Here is a 24,542-nt window from a genome sequence, read left to right as displayed (position 1 = left end):
CTTGCTTCTGATGGATGATGCATGTCCGGGTTGTCTTGCGCGGAAATCCACCGGAATGTCCCAATTAGCCTCTGTTTACACCTGTTCTTGAAATGCGTGCCAAGTCCCAAAAAGTTGCTGATTCTGCGTTCTGCTGCAACAGAGAGCAGGAAAGGGGCATAGCAATGTATTTGCACAGATATATGCATGTCTCGATCCTCGTGCCACCAATCACGCATACCGAGGCATGATGGCCGAGGAGTCGAAATGCACAACTCAATATAGAATGAATGCACATGAAATTACAGCTAAAACCTAACTCCATCATGGATAATCCGGAGTGTCGGTGACTGGGGGAATTGAGACACATTCCGTCACTCAGAGTACGAAATGTACCTCGTTTCCCGTGCCCAGGCTAACTCCTATTCCAGACACGATGCAATATGCATGACATGCATGAAATGCAAGTAAGATGCAATCCTAACATACACAATGCTATGAAAAAGAGATGTCTCGAAATGCGTGCGCACGGGCACGCAAACCGAGAAAATGGCAGAATGCAATCTAAGATACAACCTAGTATGCACTATGCTGTGAAAAATGAGATGCCTCGAAATGCGTGCACACGGGTACGTAAACCGAGGGGATGATATGTGTCTCGAAATACGTGCACGCGGGCACGCAAACCGAGGCGATGATATGTGTCTCGAAATGCGTGCACGCGGGCACGCAAATCGAGGTGATGATATGTGTCTCGAAATGCGTGCATACGGGCACGCAAACCGAGGCAATGATATGTGTCTCAAAATGCGTGCACACGGGCACGCAAACCGAGGCGATGACAGAATGCAATGAAATGGCATGAAAACATGATATGGGCTTATACCAACATGAGTGAGCCTCAGCTACACTCACATAGGATGCCGTCGGATAAAAATGAAGTGCCTCGAAATGCGTGCACACGGGCACGCAAACCGAGGCGATGGCAGAATACAATGAAATAGCATGAAAACATGATATGGGCTTATACCAACATGAGTGAGCCTCAGCTACACTCACATAGGATGCCGTCAGATAAAAATGAAGTGCCTCGAAATGCGTGCACACGGGCACGCAAACCGAGGCGATGGCAGAATGCAATGAAATGGCATGAAAACATGATATGGGCTTATACCAACATGAGTGAGCCTCAGCTACACTCACATAGGATGCCGTCGGATAAAAATGAAGTGCCTCGAAATGCGTGCACACTGGCACGCAAACCGAGGCGATGGCAGAATGCAATGAAATGGCATGAAAACATGATATGGGCTTATACCAACATGAGTGAGCCTCAGCTACACTCACATAGGATGCCGTCGGATAAAAATGAAGTGCCTCGAAATGCGTGCACACGGGCACGCAAACCGAGGCGGTGGCAGAATGCAATGAAATGACATGGAAATGATGGCAATCATTCTAATGGAATTTCAGCAGTAAAATATGGGGGAAAACAGTCCCGAAATGAGGCGAAATGACATGAAATGCATGGAATTGTCCCGAAATGCAACATTAGGCACCCGAAATGGCCTATAGCTATGCCAAACATGCACAATATGGACATGCAATGCAAAGACAGAAGCTAGACAGTCCCAAAAAATGCACTTTCACAGTTATAAACATAGCCAAACAGCAAGCATAGGTATGGCAAAAATGGCATGCAAGAATAGGGGCCAAAAGAGGGGTAATGAAGCAAGAGGTATAAGCAAAACCCAAACTGAAAAATTTCCTTCTACAACACTGAAGAGGGACCAAAAATATGAATATTTACAGTATATGGCAGCCTCAAAATCAGTATACAAACATGCTAAAAATGTGATGCAAAATGAGGCTCAAAAGGTGCTATAACATGAAGTATATAAAATAATCACCAAACAGCCAAAGACCCTTAATAAAACATGTAAAATGGACCAAAATAAGCACTTTTCCAGAACTGTAAAATGGCCAAAAACAAAATCATGGTAGGTTAACTAAACATGCAAGAATGGGGAATAAAAGAGAGATATAACATCAAGTGACCTATGGAGGCCCCGAACCATGAAAGGACCTAAATGAAATGTGAAGAATGGACCAAAATAAGAACTTTTTCAGAACTGTAAAATGGCCAAAAACAAAAGCATGGTAGGCTGACTAAACATGCAAGAATGGGGAAGAAAAGAGGAGTATAAAGGTAGGTACAACATGGAAGTCCCAAATGGTGTTGAGCCCTTCTTCAATGTTGAAGAGGGGCTCAAAATAAGCCTAATATCAGTTTACAACATGCTCGAAAATAAATTTCTCATGGGCCAAAAATAGCATGCAAGATTGTGACATATAAGAGGATCAATGAAGCAAGTGCATCATGGAGGGCTCAAACAGGGTTGAGCCCTTAATGAAAAGTGAAGATGAGCTCAAAAGAGGGTCACTTTCAGTTTTGGTCGGAGCTCAAATGTATAAGAAGGAGAGGCTAAGAAATATTGCAAAGAAAAGCTCAAGAAAGAGAAAATGGCAACTCACCTTTGGAGACAAGTCTTTTGTTGCTTCTTGGACCAATTTGTAGCTCCTTTAGCCTTTGAGAAGCCCTCCTTGCTGCTGGAAATGAAGTGGTGATGGTAGAGCTTGGAGGTGATGAAGAAAACAAGGTGTAGGACTTAAGGTTTTTTAGGAAAATGAGAAGGATGGAGGGAGATATGGATCTTGAGGCTTGAAGAACAAATTTTCTAACCCCCAAATGTGATGCCACCAGCTGGTTATATGGACAAAAAGAGGGTGTAAAGGTGGGGCAAAAAGGAGGTAAGCTTTCCCCCACAAAATATCCCCCGGATTGGGATATTTTCTGGGGGAAACAGCTGCACAGCTGTAAAGCACACAGAGAGAGGAACATGGCCGGCCAAGTACTTTTTTCTGCAGGTGGCCGGCCGGCCACTTAACATAGCCGGCCGGCTAGGTCAAAGAAAAAAACGGCATGCCGGCCAGAAAAAATGGCCGGCCACCCCCTAGGATGAAGCCCCAGAAGTTAGCTTTCCAATGGCGCAAACCTTGCATTAAAATTCCTCCTGTAGAAAAAGTTATGCCCCTTTCCGTGAAGCCGCGCAGATTCAGTCCAAGCGGACTTCAACCAACCACATCTCTCCCTCCCGGACTTGGACTTGGGAGATTCTTGAGTGCAAAATGAAGCCCCGGAAGTAAGCTTTCCAATGGTGGTGGCCTCATATCTTAATTCCTCTTGTGCAAAGACTTACGCTCGTTTCGGTGAAGCCGCGCAGCTTTTTCTCCTTCCCGGATTCATGCTGAACCACTTTTGACCAAAAAGAAGTTGGCTTTTCGGCAAAATTACTGGCCTCCCACCAACTTTTTGTGTCCTCTCATGTATGTACATCACAAATATGTGGTTCAAAGTTCAAGAAAGTGGGCCCAAGGTATTCAACATTGGCCCGGAAGAGGAGGGGCAAAAATGGAAAGAAAAATTAATGGCCGGCCATAAACTTTTAGGGGCCTCCCAGGTGTGTAGATCACAGATATGTGGTTGAAAGTTGGCAACACTAACCCCAAGGTGTTCAACATTGGCTCGGAAGAGAGGGGTAAAAAAGTAATTTTACAATTACTGGCCGGCCATGGGTTTTTAGGGGCCTCCCAGGTGTGTAGATCACAGATATGTGGTTGAAAGTTGGCAACACTAACCCCAGGGTGTTCAACATTGGCCCGGAAGTCAGAAAAACGGGCGCCGGGAGGCTCCGGAGGAGAGATAACTGGTTGCTGCAACAATTACTAGCCTCCCACCCTTCAGTGACCTTCCTAATGATGAAACAGAGGTACCTGCCAAAAATGAGCAAAAACCGATGCAAAACGAATGCTCGGGGGCCAAAACACGCAGTTCGGGATCCCGAAAATGGGCTGTTAAGCACCGAAAGTGGCGTTCGGCCACGAAGTGGGTTTCCGAGACCCCAGTGTCCCTCAAAAGGGAGCAAATAAGAAGTATGCCAAAAAACAGAGTAAACGGAGACGGTTAGGCAGTCCCGAACCGAGGCACACGGCCAACGGTCCCGAAAAACCGGGAACCGGGCTCCGAAATGGGCAAAATGGCCTACGGCCACAAAAAGTAGCCTACGGACATTGAGAGATGGTCTACTGGACCTCTCCCTCCCCTCAGGAAAAGAAACAGAGAAAACCGAGTCTGGTTCACAAACCGAGACAAGGCACAGAAGAGGGTTCGGAAGTCCGGAGGCAGGGCTCACGGCCGCGACTCTAAAACTTCTGAACGAGCACATTATGCAACATCACCAAGCGCTCAATCAGTGACGTCTGAGTCTTAAGGTCGGTCTAAAATGGGGTGTCTACAGTTGCCCCTCTTTGACAGAACTCGGAAGTCATAAGTGACGGGAGTGAATGTCAAAGCCCAGAGACGACCCATTTTTGACAAGGCCGAAGACTTAGACAAACAGACAAGATAAACAGAGATGTGCCCGCAGGCATGCCCGCAGGCAAGGGGGGGGCAAAATGCAAAATGATATGCAAGAAGATTTTGAAGATTGGACTTATACGCTACGCGAAGCCGGTTTTGAAAGTTGGACTTATACGCTACGCGAAGCCGGTTTTGAAAGTTGGACTTATACGCTACGCGAAGCCGGTTTGAAAATTGAGGATTCATGCATGCAATGCACTGTAATGTAGTGACTAAAATGCAATGAAATGGCCTAGAGGTAAAGGTACCTCACAGGGGTAATTGGCGATGACTTACCTCATGCTGCTGGGGATCTTTCGCTTCTTCTTGGTTGAACTGCAGGTACTACTTTTCTCCCTGACCATGGTCGCAGCTTTCCCTATTCTCCAACGGGGTGACAGACTAGGTTGGTTCAGTATCCAGAATTGAGGTGCATACACGCTATCTCAACCTATGGGGCTTCCATACAGATTTCAAGCCGAGGACACGCCTCTGGGTATTTAAACCAGACTTTAGTCACGGAAATCCCGAACCTTTGTGTTCTAGGCATGAGCCATTCGAACTCTAGTTTCCATCATCATAGTTGGTCTCCTACGAACTCACTGCAAACACAGGCAGGTGGCTATACCGGGCCACCGGAAGTCGTTCGGGCACGACAAACACCAAAGGAATTACACCTTTAGAGGATTTAAGGTCTCCTAGACCATGAGTGCACAAGATAGTGCGAATAAAGATGCAGGATTTAAGGTCTCCGTAGACCGGAGGATTTAAGGTCTCCTAGACCAGGGAGTGCACAAGACAGTGCGATGCAGAGTGAATGCACAAAACAGTGCTAAACAGATGCACAAAATAGTGCGATGCTAAAGGTGTACAAAACAGTACGAGCAAGGTGAATGCACAAAACAGTGCGATACCAATAAGGTGCGCAAGATAGCGCGATACAATGCACTAACAAGTACAGGTGAGATGCGCAAGATAGCGCGATGGAAAGCATGCAAAATGCAAGTAAGGTGCACAAAACAGTGCAATGCGCAAGAAAGCTCGAGTGATTTGAAATACACAGGACAGTGCGATACGCTAAACAGCGCGATTGAAATGCACTAAACAGTGCGATGCGCTAAACAGCGCGATTGAAATGCACTAGACAGTGCGATTGATTCGAAATGCACTAGACAGTGCGATGCGCTAAGCAGCGCGATTGATTTGAAATGCATTAGACAGTGCGATACGCTGAACAGCGCGATTGATTTGAAATGCACTAGACAGTGCGATACGCTAAACAGCGCGATTGAAATGAAATGCACTAGACAGTGCGATACGCTAAACAGCGCGATTGATTTGAAATGCACTAGACAGTGCGATACGCTAAACAGCGCGATTGAAATGAAATGCACTAGACAGTGCGATACGCTAAACAGTGCGATTGATTTGAAATGCACTAGACAGTGCGATACGCTAAACAGCGCGATTGAAATGAAATGCACTAGACAGTGCGATACGCTAAACAGCGCGATTGATTTGAAATGCACTAGACAGTGCGATACGCTAAACAGCGTGATTGAAATGAAATGCACTAGACAGTGCGATACGCTAAACAGCGCGATTGATTTGAAATGCACTAGACAGTGCGAAGCAGATACAACCACAAGATGCACAAGACAGTGCTAGCGAGATACAAAGTGTAAGTGCACAAGATAGTGCGAGTGAATGCATGTTCTATGCAAATGAGGTGCATTTTCTATGCAAGTATGGAAGAGTGCATTTTCTATGCAAAAGATACGAGCATTTTCTATGCAAGAAACAGGAGCATATTCTATGCAATATTGAAAGCAAATTCTATGCAGAATCGAGAGCAAGCATATTCTATGCATGAATCATTACGATGCGCGGCACGTATGCAACAACAGTGTATATGAAAGTTCACATTCCATGTAGTAGAGGAGCATCAAATATGTACTCTGGTGCCTCTGATTTACCTCTTAGAGGACTTTGCAACACACTCAGCTCAAAAGGGGCACACCCTGTTCATATTGGCGGGAGATAACATCTGCTGCTGCTGCTTTAATTGCCGTTCTGACTTGAAGCATGCTTAAGCTTGGAGTAGAGGCACACTCATTCTTCAGGGCACTAGCAAGGCCTGAAGAGGTACATGTGGAATGTAATCTCAGAAGTTTCTGAAGGTGAAACACACTCAGATGCTCAAAATTTTCCCTATTTTCTTTTTCTTCGTAGTCCGGAACTTATATAGCTTCAGATAGGTCCTTGTTTTGCTGTTCTGACATGACTTGGGCTGAACCCTGCGGTTTTATGAAAGAATGAATCTTGTTTTGCACAGATGTGGAGAACGGCACGGCACTCGGAGCGCAAAACGATTTTATTTTGAAATTGATAAATGAGCTCTTGACCGGGTATCGAGCCTACGACTGAACACAGCAAGACAACTCAACACGGAAATAAAAGGCACACAACCTAGATACATCGGGTAACACTCGAAACAACTCAAAACAAGAATCGAGATAAAACAAAAAGACACGACACTCAAATGTGCACAGGGAGCTTGTTTCACCGGGTAGTGTTTCCCACCCTTTCTTATTTGTGGTTCTCACATCACTCGGCCCTCAAGCTCTGTTTTTTCTGAAAAAGCCCCTTTCTCACTTTTTCTCTCATCGTACATCTCTCTATTCTTCAATCTCTCGTTTTTCATCCCTCCCCTGGGTGGTTGATGGATGAACAGGAAGTTGCGGGCTCACGCCCAACATAATCAGCTCGCGGCTATTTCCTTCGGTGACATCTGTCGATGCGCCGGATAAGGGAATGGAGCATCTTGATCCAGTCCAATTCGTGCTTCGCACTCGGCTTGATACCTCGCTGCTTGGAGGATGAGAGAGCTTTCAGCCCTTTGTTGTTAACTTCAGTGGTGCCCTATTCTGGCGGGTAGAGTGCCCTTCTTGGCAAGTAGAGTGCCCTTTCCGGCAAGTAGTTGACAAAGGGGAAAAGAAAGAACACCTGACTCAACTGTGTCCCTAGTTCATCATTTTGACCATTTTTTGTTTTAGTTTTCTCCTAAGAGAAAAATTTTTTTTGACCAAAATGAGAGTTAGATTAACATGCTTGTTCAATTTTCTAATTTAAAATCATGCCAGTCAGGCCATGAGCACTGAAAAATTTTCCTCTTTTGGGTCCAAGAAATGGTTCAGTTTTGAAAATGGAATACTTTTCGAGAAGATTAGTCAACCTTAGTAAAAATTCTCAAAAACTATTTTTGCAAATGACCACTGTTCAACGAGTACGGAACCTACTCTCGAGATGCACAACTTCAAATTCGAAGGAAAATTGCCCCTTACTTGAGGGGAACTACATGGCAACGGAAAGTTGCCCCTTGTTTGAACGGCACCGCGGGGCATTGAATGGCAACGGAAAGTTGCCCCTTGTTTGGATGGCACCGCAGCGCATTGAATGGCAACGGAAAGTTGCCCCTTGTTTGGATGGCACCGCAGCGCATTATATGCAGTCCTCTGAGTGACGAACATAACCAGACTCTCAGATACAGAGAAAGCGAAGATGATCAGAACCATCGCATGGACACAATCGAATTGTTTTACGGCTGGACTTCAGAATGAAGTTGCCTACGTATCCCAAAGATGGGAATCAAGCCTTACGTAGTTCGGGGTTAAGGTACACTCGGGTATTAACCTCTCCTTTTTAGGCTCTAACTTTTGCCAAGGCGCCCGTTGCGGGTTTTCGACCTTGCGAGCTTTGTTCTTCTTTTCTTTTCAATTCTTTTCATTTCTTTTTCCTTTTTTGATTTTTTTCGTTCTTTTCTTTGCATCTTTCTTTTTTGTTCTCTTTTTTGTTTTTGCATTTTTCGCTTCTTCTTTTTTTTGTATTTTTCTCTTGCTCTAACTTTTGCCTGGGTCGCCCGTCCGGGTTTTCAGCCCAGCGAGCCTCTCAAGGGTAAAAGTATAACAAGTCCATGCCAAATGGTTTTGAGATCCTGGAGTCATCTGAATCCAGGAGAATGGCTGCTGCTTTGCTTTGTAAGCTTCTTCTGATGAGATCTGATCTTCTTGACCTGACTTTGGTGCCTCTTGTTCGAGGGCTGCTTCAAATCTAGCCACACAGGCCTCACATCGTAGTTGACCGTTGAACCTTCTGATTTCAAGTTCAAGGTTTGGAAGCGAAGGGGTTGAGTCTCGAGGCTGAGAGCGATCCTAGGCTGCACAATCTCAAGAGCGATTCCACACAGGTCTTCGCAAGACCGCGCAAAACATTTTGTTTTTGAAAGTTTTTTAAGAAAGTGACAAATCGCTCGCGCTGAAGGTAGTGTGAAACCAATCTGGATCAAGCCAGGGTCCTTCTCAGTACTCACGCTAACAAGCATGATTTCATTCATTAAGGGCTTAGCATGCCTCTCTTTCTCTCAAATGATCAAAGTTTTGCAAATCCCGAGGAATTCCTTCCTCTTCGTTTTCACCGCAGTGTTCAAAAAGTTTTGAAAAACTTAGGTTAAATGCAATGATTTTGGGGTGCAGAAGAGAGCAGGTGGAATGTACTGCTATTTCATTCAGATTCTGTCACAACTAGCACACGGCAAAAGCGAACATAGAAGTGCAAAAATTACTGCTGTTTCATTCAAATCTGTTGGTACAACTGGCTCCCTGGCAGAAACAGACTCAAAACAAAACGAAAAGACAAACACAAAACAAAATGGTGACGCCCGAGGTAACACCCCCCGGAATCACCCGACTCCTGTACAACAGGACTGACTCGATACAACAAGACAGATCCAAAATAAAAAGAGACTGACTCAAAACAAAAAGACAGACTCAAAACAAAACAACAAGACTAACCCAATACCCGAGTCGGAAACCGGCATTCGCCAATGCTCAAAATAGTGCATGCCATCCACCATATCTGGAGTAAACTGAGCGCTGCCCGCAGGTGGTTCATCCCTCCAATCACATCACATTATCCCCTACAAATTCACTGATCAAGTGCCGATAGACTTTGCAGGACCTGGTGCGGGGATGACCCCATTGTCAAATAGATCCTGTACTTCATGGCGAAGACGGAAGCAGACGTTGGTAGTATGGCCAGTTTGTTGATGGTACGCGCAGTACTGGGTAGTATCATGTGTAGCCGGAAGAGGGTTCGGGAGAGGCCGAGGCTCAAGGGGTTTGAGATGGCCTTGTGCAACAAGGATTTGGAGAGCTTTGGACAAAGGCATATAGAGGGCATGGAAGACCCTCCGACCTCGGGGTTGGTATTTCAAGGTTTGTGGATTTCTGCTGGACGCACCAGCAGGGGGATTAGCAGGTGCTGGCCTAGTTTGGTGATTTCTTCCGAGTGGAGGATTAGAGATAACAGGATCGTCTCTGGTATGATAGCCCTTCCCCCGATGTTCCTTCTGATTCGGACTGCCTCCAACCTGAGTAGCGAAAGTGTCATCCACAGCTTTTGCAACAACTGCGAGGACTTGCTCTTTGTTCAGTCCCTCGGCTTTCAAAGCCTCAACATCCAACAGAAGATGTTCATTGGGACCCATGTCCGCCCCTATCTTGTTCCTCCCACTCACCTCCATTTTGCCAAGGGATTGGCTTTCCTCAAATGCAGCCCGTCCCAACATCGGGGAGTCTCTTGGCATGAAGTTCCTGGTATGTGGTGTGGTCGATGATGGAGCCAATGTCCCGGAGGCCAGATCCGTCACGGTTTTTTGAAGATCTTTAATCATTCCCATCAACTCAGAAGTAGTGGGTTCACGGGTTTGAAATGGTTGAGGTTCGGGTGTACCCATCATGCATAAGTCCATGCTTTCTGGGATAAACACCTCAGGCTTGGGTAGATGGGCCGGGGTGATGTATATGCTGGGGTCAAAGGTGGATGGCAGTATGTGGATGTGATTGAGGTAGGCAGGAGATGTTTTGTCATTGGGGTCCGAAGGTGGAGCTATTGTCCGGTTGTCGATGAGATTTTGGATCTCATGACGAAGGCGGTAGCAACGGTCGGTGCCATGACCGCGCTGCTGATGGTACACACAGTACTTGGCGGGGTTATGTCTGGCTGGGAGTGGGTTGGGAAGAGGTTGAGGATCGAGGGGTTTGAGATGCCCTTTTTCCATCAAGGCTTTTAGTGTGCTAGTTAGGCTCATATAGAGGGGGGTGAAAGTTCTACCCTGAGTTCGGGCTAGGCCAGCTGTTTGTAGGCTCGGTTTGGCAAAAGGGTCGGCTGTGGCGACCGTATTGATTTCGGTGGGTTTGGGAATAGCGCTACTACCAGCGTTGGTACTCCTTGAAATCACCTTCCTTGTCAGTTCCCTTGTCCTGGGAATGATCCCGCTGTTGAACGCATTCTCGACTTGAACCCCCAGTTCATGCAAACTTTTGAAAGTGAATAGTGGAGCAACTATCAACTTTTGCAACATATCATGCTCGAGATTTCGGACCATCATCTGCACTTGATCCTTCTCAGAAGGGCGACGATCTGTCATTTGTGCTGCCTTTGCTCTCCACCTTGCAATGAATCCCACAAAAGGCTCTGTTGGGTTTTGGGGAGTTGCTTCAAGCTCTTGGATGGTCATTTCAACTTGGGTATTGTAGGAATACTGATCGACAAAGGCCTCAGCCAGTTCTTCCCAGTTTTGCTTCACTGTATCCTCCAATTTGGTATACCAAGTGGCTGCCACACCCGACAGGGTTCTTCCATACAAAGAGAGTTTCTGTGGCTTAGTCAGACCCATCGGCTTCAGGACATCTAAGAAAACTCGGATATGTACCATTGGATCTCCAGACCCGTCGAAACGGTCGATATATGGCATTTTGAATCTGTCTGGGAGCCGGATGGAAGCCTCGGTGTGCCCATCCTCAATGCCAGGAATGGAGTTAAGGCCCTGTGCCTTTTTGAATTGCTTCTCAAGGTTTGCAATTTTCACTGCGGTCAGATCGGGGTCATTAGCATCAAGGGGATAACACCTCTCATTAGGCTGCACCAGTGGTCTAAAAACTTGAGCTTGAGCCAACCCTTCTCGAGGATCTGGATCCTGCAAATCTTCAACTAGCGGAATTGGGTCAAAGTTCGGCTGGGGTCCCAAAGCTGGATGTGAGGCAGATGCCCCAGATGGGCGCTGCGTTTCAATACTGGTCTCAGCCTGCATGGTAGTTCCCTGACTTAGCGCTGCTGTCACGGCCGCAAACTCTTCCGAACCTTGTGCCATCACAGTCTGCTGAGTCTGAACAACGGTGATGTAACTGGCGACTGACGGATTAGACGAACAGATGAGCCCTGACCGGCTTTTCTTTACCTTGCCTCAGCGAAAGAACACTGGTTGCCCTTGAATTGAATTTCTGACCTAACAAAGTCTATCAGCACAAGTTCGATGAGCCTCGGGGGATATTGGAGCCTTCTGAAGCTATGGTTCCCAGACTACCTAGCAAAAGAGAAAACAGACAGCATCTCAGCCTGATTCCACCTGAATAGATATGAGCCTATTTGAATGAGTGTGCTCTCTACTGAATTCTGCCCCAAAATTCTGCCCTAAACTGAGTCTGATACCCACGGGTAAAGCTGACTCCCAAATACTGATAGTAATGCCCGCAGGCCTGATGCCAAAATTCGCAAACTGGTGCCCGCAGGCCTGACGCCCAAACTCATACACTGATATATGCATTCCTGTAGAGACGCACTCTAAAGCACATAACAGATAAGTGAGAGCCAAAACACCCCTATGTTAGGGTAAGGTTTCCTTGTCCTATTGTGTCAGGAGCTAGGGTTTCATTACGCACACAGCGGCTTCAAACAACCTATAAACGGGTAAGCAACCTGTCCTAGTTTGGAATGGTCACTATGGATCCGAATATGCACTAGGTCGAATGGTCAAAGAGGGTGCCCCGGTAAAACCGGGGTTTGTGTTCCCATACTGGCAGAGCCCACAACCGGTCAGCCTTATGGTCATGCCTTGACAAGACAAGCCTCCGGCAAACCGTTCAGGAATAGCAGATGGCAAACACGGTGTCCTAGGCGCACCAATGCAAATGCAATGCAAAGAAACACACAAGTGTAGCCAAAAACAGATATCATGAGTTCGAGTCAAGTTCTCTAAATCCCCAGCGGAGTCGCCAGAAACTGTAGACGTCCCCCGAACGCCCCGGGAGGGTTAGCTCCCGTTCTGTTCATTTTGGGGTCACTACAGCTCGGACTCTTAAAATGTCATGGTTCCTAATCTGAACCAAAGAGTCCAAATCCGGCAAATCGTTTTGAGAAACTGATTTTTTGAAAGAAGTGCCAAACATGGACTGCTTTGCCAGATACAGAGTCGCCACCTAAATATTTTATTTTGGGAAATTTAGAAAACCCTGACTCGGTGCCAAAAGGCCACGTGTCCGTCATCACCAAAGTTGCCTCGGCTCGGGAACTTGGGTACGATTGGGGAAGGTCACTTCGTGAGCACCACCGCTCGCCCGGTCATAGACCGGCCTCTACTAACCATGATATCAATTTTTGAAAACATTGTGAGTTCTTAAACCGGTTATTAGCCTAGGTTACTATGTGATGTTCACAACATATAAGTATAGACCGGGTCGCCCAAATTGGAACAAAACATTTCATGCTTTTTTTTGAAAATGGTTTGCTACCCGCAGGTAGGCTTGAAACATTCGATGATTCATTCCAATTCAGATAACCCAACCTTCACCCACAGGCATTCAGGCAGTTTATATCATATAAGCACATAGCCTTATGGTAAGCATGCTATTCATGGCAGCACTCACACGCATGCAAGGATGCTAAAGCATAAAACTTACCGGGTACTCCAAGCCAAAATAGAAACTTATTAGAAATCATGCATGAATCCTAAGTATACAGAAATGCCTAATGCAACACATGCAAAAATGCAACTATGGCAGGCTCGGCTATTCTAAGATGGTATATGAAATGCTACAACTATCATGTATTCAATTTGGAATTGAAAGTACAATGCAGTTAGTATGATGCGCCGAGCCCGGTGCATGCAACACAGATGAATGATGCAAACATGCTGTCATACTGTATGCTAATTTAAATATGCCCTAATCTAACCATCATAAGCGGATAAATAAAAGGGAGAAAGACGTGGGGTTGGAAGACATACATCACACTCACGCACACTTATTACAGTTGTGCCCTCACTCGGAGGGTCCGAATAAATATACAGTCCAAATATTACAGTCCCGAATAAAAGAATATTACAGTCCAAAATATTACAAAATTCTAATTAATTAAAGAATTAGCTAAGAAAGCAAATAAAACTGGCGTGCAAGCCAGGGACTGCCTTGCTTCTGATGGATGATGCATGTCCGGGTTGTCTTGCGCGGAAATCCACCGGAATGCCCCAATTAGCCTCTGTTTACACCTGTTCTTGAAATGCGTGCCAAGTCCCAAAAAGTTGCTGATTCTGCGTTCTGCTGCAACAGAGAGCAGGAAAGGGGCATAGCAATGTATTTGCACAGATATATGCATGTCTCGATCCTCGTGCCACCAATCACGCATACCGAGGCATGATGGCCGAGGAGTCGAAATGCACAACTCAATATAGAATGAATGCACATGAAATTACAGCTAAAACCTAACTCCATCATGGATAATCCGGAGTGTCGGTGACTGGGGGAATTGAGACACATTCCGTCACTCGGAGTACGAAATGTACCTCGTTTCCCGTGAGCAGGCTAACTCCTATTCCGGACACGATGCAATATGCATGATATGCATGAAATGCAACTAAGATGCAATCCTAACATACACAATGCTATGAAAGAGAGATGTCTCGAAATGCGTGCGCACGGGCACGCAAACCAAGAAAATGGCAGAATGCAATCTAAGATACAACCTAGTATGCACTATGTTGTGAAAAATGAGATGTCTCGAAATGCGTGCACACGGGTACGTAAACCGAGGGGATGATATGTGTCTCGAAATACGTGCACGCGGGCACGTAAACCGAGGCGATGATATGTGTCTCGAAATGCGTGCACACGGGCACGCAAACTGAGGCAATGATATGTGTCTCAAAATACGTGCACACGGGCACGCAAACCGAGGCGATGACAGAATGCAATGAAATGGCATGAAAACATGATATGGGCTTATACCAACATGAGTGAGCCTCAGCTACACTCACATAGGATGCCGTCGGATAAAAATGAAGTGCCTCGAAATGCGTGCACACGGGCACGCAAACCGAGGCGATGGCAGAATGCAATGAAATGGCATGAAAACATGATATGGGCTTATACCAACATGAGTGAGCCTCAGCTACACTCACATAGGATGCCGTCGGATAAAAATGAAGTGCCTCGAAATGCGTGCACACGGGCACGCAAACCGAGCCGATGGCAGAATGCAATGAAATGGCATGAAAACATGATATGGGCTTATACCAACATGAGTGAGCCTCAGCTACACTCACATAGGATGCCGTTGGATAAAAATGAAGTGCCTCGAAATGCGTGCACACGGGCACGCAAACCGAGGCGGTGGCAGAATGCAATGAAATGACATGGAAATGATGGCAATCATTCTAATGGAATTTCAGCAGTAAAATATGGGGGAAAACAGTCCCGAAATGAGGCGAAATGACATGAAATGCATGGAATTGTCCCGAAATGCAACATTAGGCACCCGAAATGGCCTATAGCTATGCCAAACATGCACAATATGGACATGCAATGCAAAGACAGAAGCTAGACAGTCCCAAAAAATGCACTTTCACAGTTATAAACATAGCCAAACAGAAAGCATAGGTATGGCAAAAATGGCATGCAAGAATAGGGGCCAAAAGAGGGGTAATGAAGCAAGAGGTATAAGCAAAACCCAAACTGAAAAATTTCCTTCTACAACACTGAAGAGGGACCAAAAATATGAATATTTACAGTATATGGCAGCCTCAAAATCAGTATACAAACATGCTAAAAATGTGATGCAAAATGAGGCTCAAAAGGTGCTATAACATGAAGTATATAAAATAATCACCAAACAGCCAAAGACCCTTAATAAAACATGTAAAATGGACCAAAATAAGCACTTTTCCAGAACTGTAAAATGGCCAAAAACAAAATCATGGTAGGTTAACTAAACATGCAAGAATGGGGAATAAAAGAGAGATATAACATCAAGTGACCTATGGAGGCCCCAAACCATGAAAGGACCTAAATGAAATGTGAAGAATGGACCAAAATAAGAACTTTTTCAGAACTGTAAAATGGCCAAAAACAAAAGCATGGTAGGCTGACTAAACATGCAAGAATGGGGAAGAAAAGAGGAGTATAAAGGTAGGTACAACATGGAAGTCCCAAATGGTGTTGAGCCCTTCTTCAATGTTGAAGAGGGGCTCAAAATAAGCCTAATATCAGTTTACAACATGCTCGAAAATAAATTTCTCATGGGCCAAAAATAGCATGCAAGATTGTGACATATAAGAGGATCAATGAAGCAAGTGCATCATGGAGGGCTCAAACAGGGTTGAGCCCTTAATGAAAAGTGAAGATGAGCTCAAAAGAGGGTCACTTTCAGTTTTGGTCGGAGCTCAAATGTATAAGAAGGAGAGGCTAAGAAATATTGCAAAGAAAAGCTCAAGAAAGAGAAAATGGCAACTCACCTTTGGAGACAAGTCTTTTGTTGCTTCTTGGACCAATTTGTAGCTCCTTTAGCCTTTGAGAAGCCCTCCTTGCTGCTGGAAATGAAGTGGTGATGGTAGAGCTTGGAGGTGATGAAGAAAACAAGGTGTAGGACTTAAGGTTTTTTAGGAAAATGAGAAGGATGGAGGGAGATATGGATCTTGAGGCTTGAAGAACAAATTTTCTAACCCCCAAATGTGATGCCACCAGCTGGTTATATGGACAAAAAGAGGGTGTAAAGGTGGGGCAAAAAGGAGGTAAGCTTTCCCCCACAAAATATCCCCCGGATTGGGATATTTTCTGGGGGAAACAGCTGCACAGCTGTAAAGCACACAGAGAGAGGAACATGGCCGGCCAAGTACTTTTTTCTGCAGGTGGCCGGCCGGCCACTTAATATAGCCGGCCGGCTAGGTCAAAGAAAAAAACGGCCGGCCGGCCAGAAAAAATGGCCGGCCACCCCCTAGGATGAAGCCCCAGAAGTTAGCTTTCCAATGGCGCAAACCTTGCATTAAAATTCCTCCTGTAGAAAAAGTTATGCCCCTTTCCGTGAAGCCGCGCAGATTCAGTCCAAGCGGACTTCAACCAACCACATCTCTCCCTCCCGGACTTGGACTTGGGAGATTCTTGAGTGCAAAATGAAGCCCCGGAAGTAAGCTTTCCAATGGTGGTGGCCTCATATCTTAATTCCTCTTGTGCAAAGACTTACGCTCGTTTCGGTGAAGCCGCGCAGCTTTTTCTCCTTCCCGGATTCATGCTGAACCACTTTTGACCAAAAAGAAGTTGGCTTTTCGGCAAAATTACTGGCCTCCCACCAACTTTTGGTGTCCTCTCATGTATGTACATCACAAATATGTGGTTCAAAGTTCAAGAAAGTGGGCCCAAGGTATTCAACATTGGCCCGGAAGAGGAGGGGCAAAAATGGAAAGAAAAATTAATGGCCGGCCATAAACTTTTAGGGGCCTCCCAGGTGTGTAGATCACAGATATGTGGTTGAAATTTGGCAACACTAACCCCAAGGTGTTCAACATTGGCTCGGAAGAGAGGGGTAAAAAAGTAATTTTACAATTACTGGCCGGCCATGGGTTTTTAGGGGCCTCCCAGGTGTGTAGATCACAGATATGTGGTTGAAAGTTGGCAACACTAACCCCAGGGTGTTCAACATTGGCCCGGAAGTCAGAAAAACGGGCGCCGGGAGGCTTCGGAGGAGAGATAACTGGTTGCTGCAACAATTACTAGCCTCCCACCCTTCAGTGACCTTCCTAATGATGAAACAGAGGTACCTGCCAAAAATGAGCAAAAACCGATGCAAAACGAATGCTCGGGGGCCAAAACACGCAGTTTGGGATCCCGAAAATGGGCTGTTAAGCACCGAAAGTGGCGTTCGGCCACGAAGTGGGTTTCCGAGACCCTAGTGTCCCTCAAAAGGGAGCAAATAAGAAGTATGCCAAAAAACAGAGTAAACGGAGACGGTTAGGCAGTCCCGAACCGAGGCACACGGCCAACGGTCCCGAAAAACCGGGAACCGGGCTCCGAAATGGGCAAAATGGCCTACGGCCACAAAAAGTAGCCTACGGACATTGAGAGATGGTCTACTGGACCTCTCCCTCCCCTCAGGAAAAGAAACAGAGAAAACCGAGTCTAGTTCACAAACCGAGACAAGGCACAGAAGAGGGTTCGGAAGTCCGGAGGCAGGGCTCACGGCCGCGACTCTAAAACTTCTGAACGAGCACATTATGCAACATCACCAAGCGCTCAATCAGTGACGTCTGAGTCTTAAGGTCGGTCTAAAATGGGGTGTGTACAAGTATGTCGCCCGGCCTACAAAGAGGGGACTGCGCAGCGTTTGTCGGTGAGGATAAACCGAGGGAGCTGTTTGGGAGAGGAAAACCGTGGGAGAAGTTTAAGATGGAAAACTGGGTTTTCAGGGTATTAGCGTGACAGCACCAGCAGCTCCAGGTGGTTCTCAGCAGAGCCAGAGAGGCAGAGCGGGAGCTTCAGGATCTTCATTCGGGCACTTCTTTGCGAGCAGGAGCTTGAGGGGTAGAGGATTCAGAGCTGTTTTGGATCTCCATTCGGGCGCTCCTATGTGAGTGGGAATTTGAGGGATGATTTCCGTTCATTTCGATGGTGTTAGGTGTTTGTCTTCGGCTATGAACCAAAGGAGAAGGCTGCTGCAGATGTAGAAGAGGAGAGTGAAGCAAGAAGAGGCTATCGACGGCAATGGAGCCTGAGGGTCCGACAATTATGGAGGTTGAGTGTCCGGCAATGGTGCTGGTTGTTCGGGTCAGGCGTGGGGCTTAAGAGTGTTGCAGTGTTTGAGTCTGATGGGGTGTGTAGTTGTGGCAGTGTAGTTGCTTGAGTCTGATGGTTGGGGTGTGTTCGAGTCAGGTGTGTAGTTTGGTGGGTCTAGCGTGTAGCAGCATGGGTGAATAATAGTTTATGCATTGGGAGTGTAGCAACAGTAGGTGTGTAGCAGCATGTGAGTGTAGCAGTGTTGGCTGGAGTGCAGCTGTGTTGTAGCAGCGTAGCATGGGAGTGTAGCAGTGTAGCAGGTGTGTAGCAGCTTGGGCGAATATAGAAGCTTGGGAGTGTAGCTGTAAAATATATTTTAGGTGGGGGCTCAAGAGTGTGGTTTATTTTATTTTATTTTTTATTGTATTTTAAAATTTAAAATCGTGAGGCTAAGGGGTTGGTTGTAAAAACGTGAGTAGCAGTAGTAGGAGAGTGAATGTTTACTCTTCGAATCTCTCTCATTGCGTTTTTTTTTTCCTTGTACCTGAAATTTCTTGTTTTTAATGGAATTTTTCTTTGCCGATCAAAAAAAAAAAAAAAAAAAAAACAATTGCTTTGAGGAAAGCTATTCGATTAAATTGCGTCATCCAAGCAAGTGACGGGCACTGGGCTACTGAAAATGCAGGCCCAATGTTTTTTACGCCACCCCTAGTAAGCGTCTTGTCCAATTTCGCTGGGTTTTCGATTTCTATTAACAATTTTCATTTTGAGCTAACACAACAGAACAATACCAAACGCACAATGTTTCACACGTACTTATGGAATTACTAATCAAATTTTGACCCAACTGTTGGTAAGGCAACATAACTAATGCAGATCATTATCCTACACATTAGTGGAGCAATTAATACTATCCAAACATGGGAACACAAAAAGGAATTGGTTTGCTATATCTATCTTCATCAAGTATGTATTACTCAAGATCCAAACACAACCTTAATATTCAATATCAAAGTCATTAATGAACTATATATGTAAAATGTGGCAAATGTCTATATTATGTAGAACGATGATGGTGGGTGGGGATTTTACATAGAGGCCCATAGCACCATGATTGGCTCGGCACTTAACTACGTTGCTCTGCGTTTGCTTGGAGAAGGGCCTGATAATGGAGAAGGGGCAATGACAAAAGCTCGGCAGTGGATACTTGATAATGGCAGTGCTACTGGAATACCCTCTTGGGGGAAGACTCATCTCTCGGTAAAATTAACACAATCTCATTAGTAAAAGGAAAGTAACATTTGTCACCAGATATACATATAATCATTTTTTTTCACCTCCTACGTCGATCCATAAAATACCACGTAAATATAGGATTCATAATATTTAGAAATTGTTATATATCACCCAACAAAGTTACATAACCAGAAAAAATACACAGAAAAGTCCACAAATCTTAGATGTGTGGATCAGATTTATTATGGGTACCAATTTAAATCTAAAACACAGATTCTAACTTTACATATTTTTTTCTAGGCACATAGTATTTCTATATATCACCAAATGGGTTTCACAGTTTTTTACCTACACCATGCTATATGTATACACATGGTGTGTAAGATGCATGTAGGAAGTAAAAAATAATAGTGACATTTATCCAGTGATATATAACCGTGGATATCACTGTCACTAAATTGATATTAGTCATTATTTTTAGATGTTGAACCTGAAAATCTAATTTGCACATGGTGATGCAAAAAAGTGTAACTTTCCATTATTTTTTTCTCCGTTTTCTACAGGTGTTGGGAGTCTATGAATGGGCCAGATGCAACCCACTGCCCCCAGAATTCTGGCTTTTCTCTTCATTTTCACCTTGTCACCCAGGTGACTAAAAGGGAAATTTATTTCCTATATTTTATCATTTTGTATTCATTGTTTTAAAAAGTTATAGGAGTATCCTTTACCTGAAGAAAATATGTAAAACATTCTACATTCTTGTACTTGAAACTCTCAATTTAATGACCAATTAAAAGGATCAAACCTAACATTTATACACAATCTAAGTCTAGCTCTCGTCTGGACAACTGTACTTGTTTTACTAATGATCACTAAACCAGTTACAAAGTTTCCAGGTTACATAATCTACTAGGTTACTAAGTAAGATTAGGTAGTTTAAATGACTGAATTTCATGCTAGACATCCAATGAATAAATTTTGCATCTTCTTGTTCGGTCTAAGCGTAACTCTATTCTTCTGCAAAATTAAGCAAAAATGTGGTGCTACTGTCGCACGACTTACATGCCCATGTCATACCTGTATGGGAGAAAATATCATGGGCCGATCACCGATCTTGTCAAATCATTAAGACAAGAAATTCACCCAAAGCCATATGAGGAGATAAATTGGAATAAAGCGCGCCATGACTGCTGCAAGGTTAGGGAAATATACCATTATTGCAATTATGATATGGAACTAAATTTTTGAACATGTTCAATCCTAATGAAGCCTATATATACTAAATTGTAAAATGCAAGAGCATCTCTACTATCATCATACCTTCATACAAAATCTCCTTTGGAATAGTATTCATTATCTAAGTGAGCCGATCATGAACTGTTGGTCCTTCAACAAAATAAGAGAGCGAGCCATCCAAAAAATAGTCAAGTACATGCGTTATGGAGCAGAGAGTAGCAGATACATTACCATAGGATGTGTCGAAAAGGCAAGTAACACAAACAAAATCAAATGGGTTATCGGTTTCGAAACTCTTCAGATTGGAAGTGTGAAACAAGTCTAATATGTTCTTGTTACAGAGTTTGCAAATGATGTGTTGGTGGGTAGAGAACCCTGATGGCAATGAGTTCAAGCATCATCTTGCCCGAATTCCCGATTATTTGTGGCTTGCTGAAGATGGAATGAAAATGCTGGTTTATATCATAAAAACTTACAACTTACGATAATAGTTTCCTACTAAAATGGATTCTGGGAAGCATAAAACATAAGCAATCTCATCCCCATTTTTTGAAAGGTTTTCGCGATTCAAACTTGCACCACTAGAAACGCAATTGACAAACCTTATAGTTACGCCAAATCACCCTTTATAATTTGAAAACAGGATATTTTTGTTAACTACTTTGTTGAATTGCAGAGTATTGGCAGCCAAATATAGGACACTACTCTTGCCACTCAGGCAATTATAGCAAGTAATATGGCTGACGAATATGGGAATTCTCTGAGGAAGGCACATGTTTACATAAAAGAATCACATGTTTCTTTTTATCAAATCAAAAAACCAAAAAAACATGATTTTTGTGTGTGTGCGCGCAAAATGTATGGAACGACTTCATTTCACTCACTAACATTGTATGATCTTCAAATTTGAAGATAAAAAAAATCCAACTAGGATTTCGAGAGCATGTATTGTTACTTTACTAAAGGAGCATGGACTTTCTCTAATCAAGATCAAGGTTGGGTAGTTGCGGACTGCACAGCTGAATCAGTGAAGGTAATCTTGCTTTATGTTACAACTACAACAATTCAATGGTAATTAGCAATTTGGAGTTGTCAGACCCCACTTTAGTGGGAATCTCATGCATTGGGTTGTTCATTTTGAAGTTGTCATAACCAAATTTTCCCATTTCTTTGCAGTGTCTTCTAACCATTTCGCAAATGCCTACCGAAATTGCAGGGAAAAAAGCTAACAATGAGAGTGTATATGATGCAGTGAATGTCCTTCTATTCTTACAGGTATAACATACATATTATATTTGATTTTTAACAACGAAGATCATTTACAACTCTAATGCATAGAGGTAGGCACATGACTCTGACAGCAATTTTTTTTTTTTTTTACACCTTTTTGTTCACATAGAGTCCTGAAAGTGGTGGATTTGCTATTTGGTAGCCACCAGTTCCACTACCTGCTTTCTGGGTAAACACTCAGCATAGATTGTAAAAGCTTGTATCATTTTTACTTACCCTTTAAACTTTGGAAATCCACCAATGTATGAATAATTATTTAGAAGACTTGGAGACTAAACGACCTTCAACACAATGTATTCAAAAAGTACTCCATGCTTATTTTGGTACACCGGCTAAGGTCCTATTTATAGTGGAGATACCATAAGGTGACTTGACAACTAATCCCAATTAAATTATGACTTTGAAATTGCCTCAAAATAAATCATTTAGGGGTTCCTCGCTCGAGTGTGCAACAAAGTGCATAATCAACTCCAACATCCCACTAGATAAAACAATTTGATGAAACCAATTCTTTGTTTGCATGTACTTTGAGACTTGACATAAATCAAAACCAAACAATTCAAGTACTTTTTGCATTACAAGGCAATAAATAGAATTGATTGAGAGAATATGCTTTGACTGTATCTTTAAGCTTGGTTATGCTAGCTTGTACCTTTAGCAGCCTGGACCTATATGTTGATATATCTGGCTTCTTTGAAATCAAATTCAATTCCCTAACTTGAATCCACTTGGACATCTAAAAACTAAGAACAAAAAAATTATAAATTAAATAGGTTTTGTCCAAGGGATTGATAAATCCAACTAGAATAGGATTCTAATACTAACAAGGCAGAGTATCATATATAGAGAATTCACAAATGCTCCCTCAAGACTGGTTTAAGCCATAGTTCGACCCCAGTCACCTAGGGTATAATAACAAGGAGTCGGTAGGCCATGCCCCCGAACGTCACCCCAAATAGAAGAATTCATCTCCTCGTGGTCACCAATCCACATGAGAGTAAGCCACCAACCACTAGGATACTAGTCTGGTGATTTGTTTCATTTTACACCCAAACAAGCCATCTTCATAGTTTATAGGAATCTGACTTTTTACCGTTTAATATGAAACAGAGACTTTTACTATCACATTTCTCTTTATGGAGATGTTGAATCCTTCAGAACTTTTTGCTGACATTGTGGTCGAGACAGAGTAAGTTTTAATTTAGTTCATTATTATTAAAATATTTTTCACACCATGGATAGCTAATATTAACCTTGATCAATTGGTTGTCTAGGCATGTGGAATGCACTGCATCTATAATCCATGCTCTATTGTCATTCAAACGTTTACATCCAACACATTGGGAGAAAGAAATAGAAATTTCAGTGGCAAAAGCAATAGGTTTCCGTGAGCGGAGACAATGGCCCAATGGTTCTTGGTGAGTTAGTTTCACTTCTAAATTTATATATATATGTAGACATTAAAAAAAATTAAAAAAATGAAAAGCTGTGGCAACTGAAATTGATGTGTTCAATGACATGAGTAGGCATGGCTATTGGGGAATTTGCTTCATCTATAGAACATTTTTTGTGCTGGAAGGGTTAGTTTTAGCCGGAAAGACTTATAACAACAGCCAAGTAGTTCATAGAGGCATTGAATTTTTGCTTTCAATACAAAATGAAGAGGGAGGTTGGGGAGAGAGCTTGGAATCATGCCCTTCTATGGTAACTTCCATAACTAAGTTTTGTGTTCAATTATAGATTTGGTTCTAACACCTAATTAAACTGTGTTGATGAGTTCCAATTCCAAACTGGGCACAACAATATATATATATATATATTAGAAAAAGAAAAAGAAAAAGAAAAATTCTACCCAACAATAATGTGAGAAATGATATAACTATTCCAAATGCTATGTTTTTTCCAAAGTTTTATGTTTTACTCATTTCGATGATTTTTATGCATGAAAATGAAATATCAACTGCTGGAAGGAAACAGAACAAATCTGGTACAAACATCATGAGCTATGTTGGGTCTTATCTATGGTGGACAAGTTAGTATCAATTTCGAGAGTTATATCATGAAGCATATAAGTTAGTTAACATACCTATATACAATTGTCTTATATTAATTTTTTTTATCCATTTCTTATTAACTAGGCTGAGAGAGATCCAACACCTTTATATAGAGAAGTAAAGCTATTGATCAATGCACAGATGGACGATGGTGATTTTCCGCAACAGGTAATTTACCTTGGAAACACTTATGTGTGTCCCAAAATGGTTCATACATTTTGGAAGAAATGACACAATTGAGTCAATTGAGTTCACAAAGTTGTTAGTAATTTTAGAATTTATGGTTTTGTTATTTCAAAAGTTATGTTCTTCAAAGATTACAACTTCCTAACCATGGAAATTACCCTCACAGGAAATCACCGGAGTCGTCATGAAGAATTGTATGTAACATTATGCACAATATAGAAACATTTT

The 24,542-nt window shown here is 43.4% G+C and overlaps 1 protein-coding gene across 1 annotated transcript; it reads left to right on the top strand.

Moving 5' to 3' along the window:
• The first annotated feature begins 17,886 nt into the window (after positions 1–17,886).
• LOC114312814 (dammarenediol II synthase-like) lies at positions 17,887–24,516 on the top strand. The gene is made up of 13 exons (XM_082888869.1): positions 17,887–18,006; positions 18,215–18,409; positions 19,189–19,278; positions 19,378–19,572; positions 21,126–21,239; positions 21,716–21,817; positions 21,961–22,059; positions 22,184–22,196; positions 23,185–23,263; positions 23,349–23,492; positions 23,601–23,778; positions 24,213–24,296; positions 24,481–24,516. The coding sequence occupies exons 1-13, from the start codon at positions 17,887–17,889 to the stop codon at positions 24,514–24,516; spliced, it is 1,449 nt and encodes a 482-aa protein (XP_082744995.1).
• Positions 24,517–24,542: the final 26 nt, after the last annotated feature.

Source organism: Camellia sinensis, chromosome 9, assembly GCF_055761805.1.
Source record: "Camellia sinensis isolate YWXY chromosome 9, ASM5576180v1, whole genome shotgun sequence".
Lineage (NCBI taxonomy): Eukaryota > Viridiplantae > Streptophyta > Magnoliopsida > Ericales > Theaceae > Camellia > Camellia sinensis.
The sequence above is the reverse complement of the archived record's forward strand: the minus strand, read 5'-3'. Positions and strand labels throughout refer to the sequence as shown.

Excerpts from the sequence above, each read along its gene's own strand:
- LOC114312814 (XM_082888869.1), top strand. The coding sequence starts at position 17,887 with ATGTCGCCCGGCCTACAAAGAGGGGACTGCGCAGCGTTTGTCGGTGAG. Across the intron at positions 21,818-21,960 it reads GCACAGCTGAATCAGTGAAG|TGTCTTCTAACCATTTCGCA; the intron begins GTAATCTTGCTT and ends ATTTCTTTGCAG. Across the intron at positions 23,493-23,600 it reads CAATGGCCCAATGGTTCTTG|GCATGGCTATTGGGGAATTT; the intron begins GTGAGTTAGTTT and ends TGACATGAGTAG.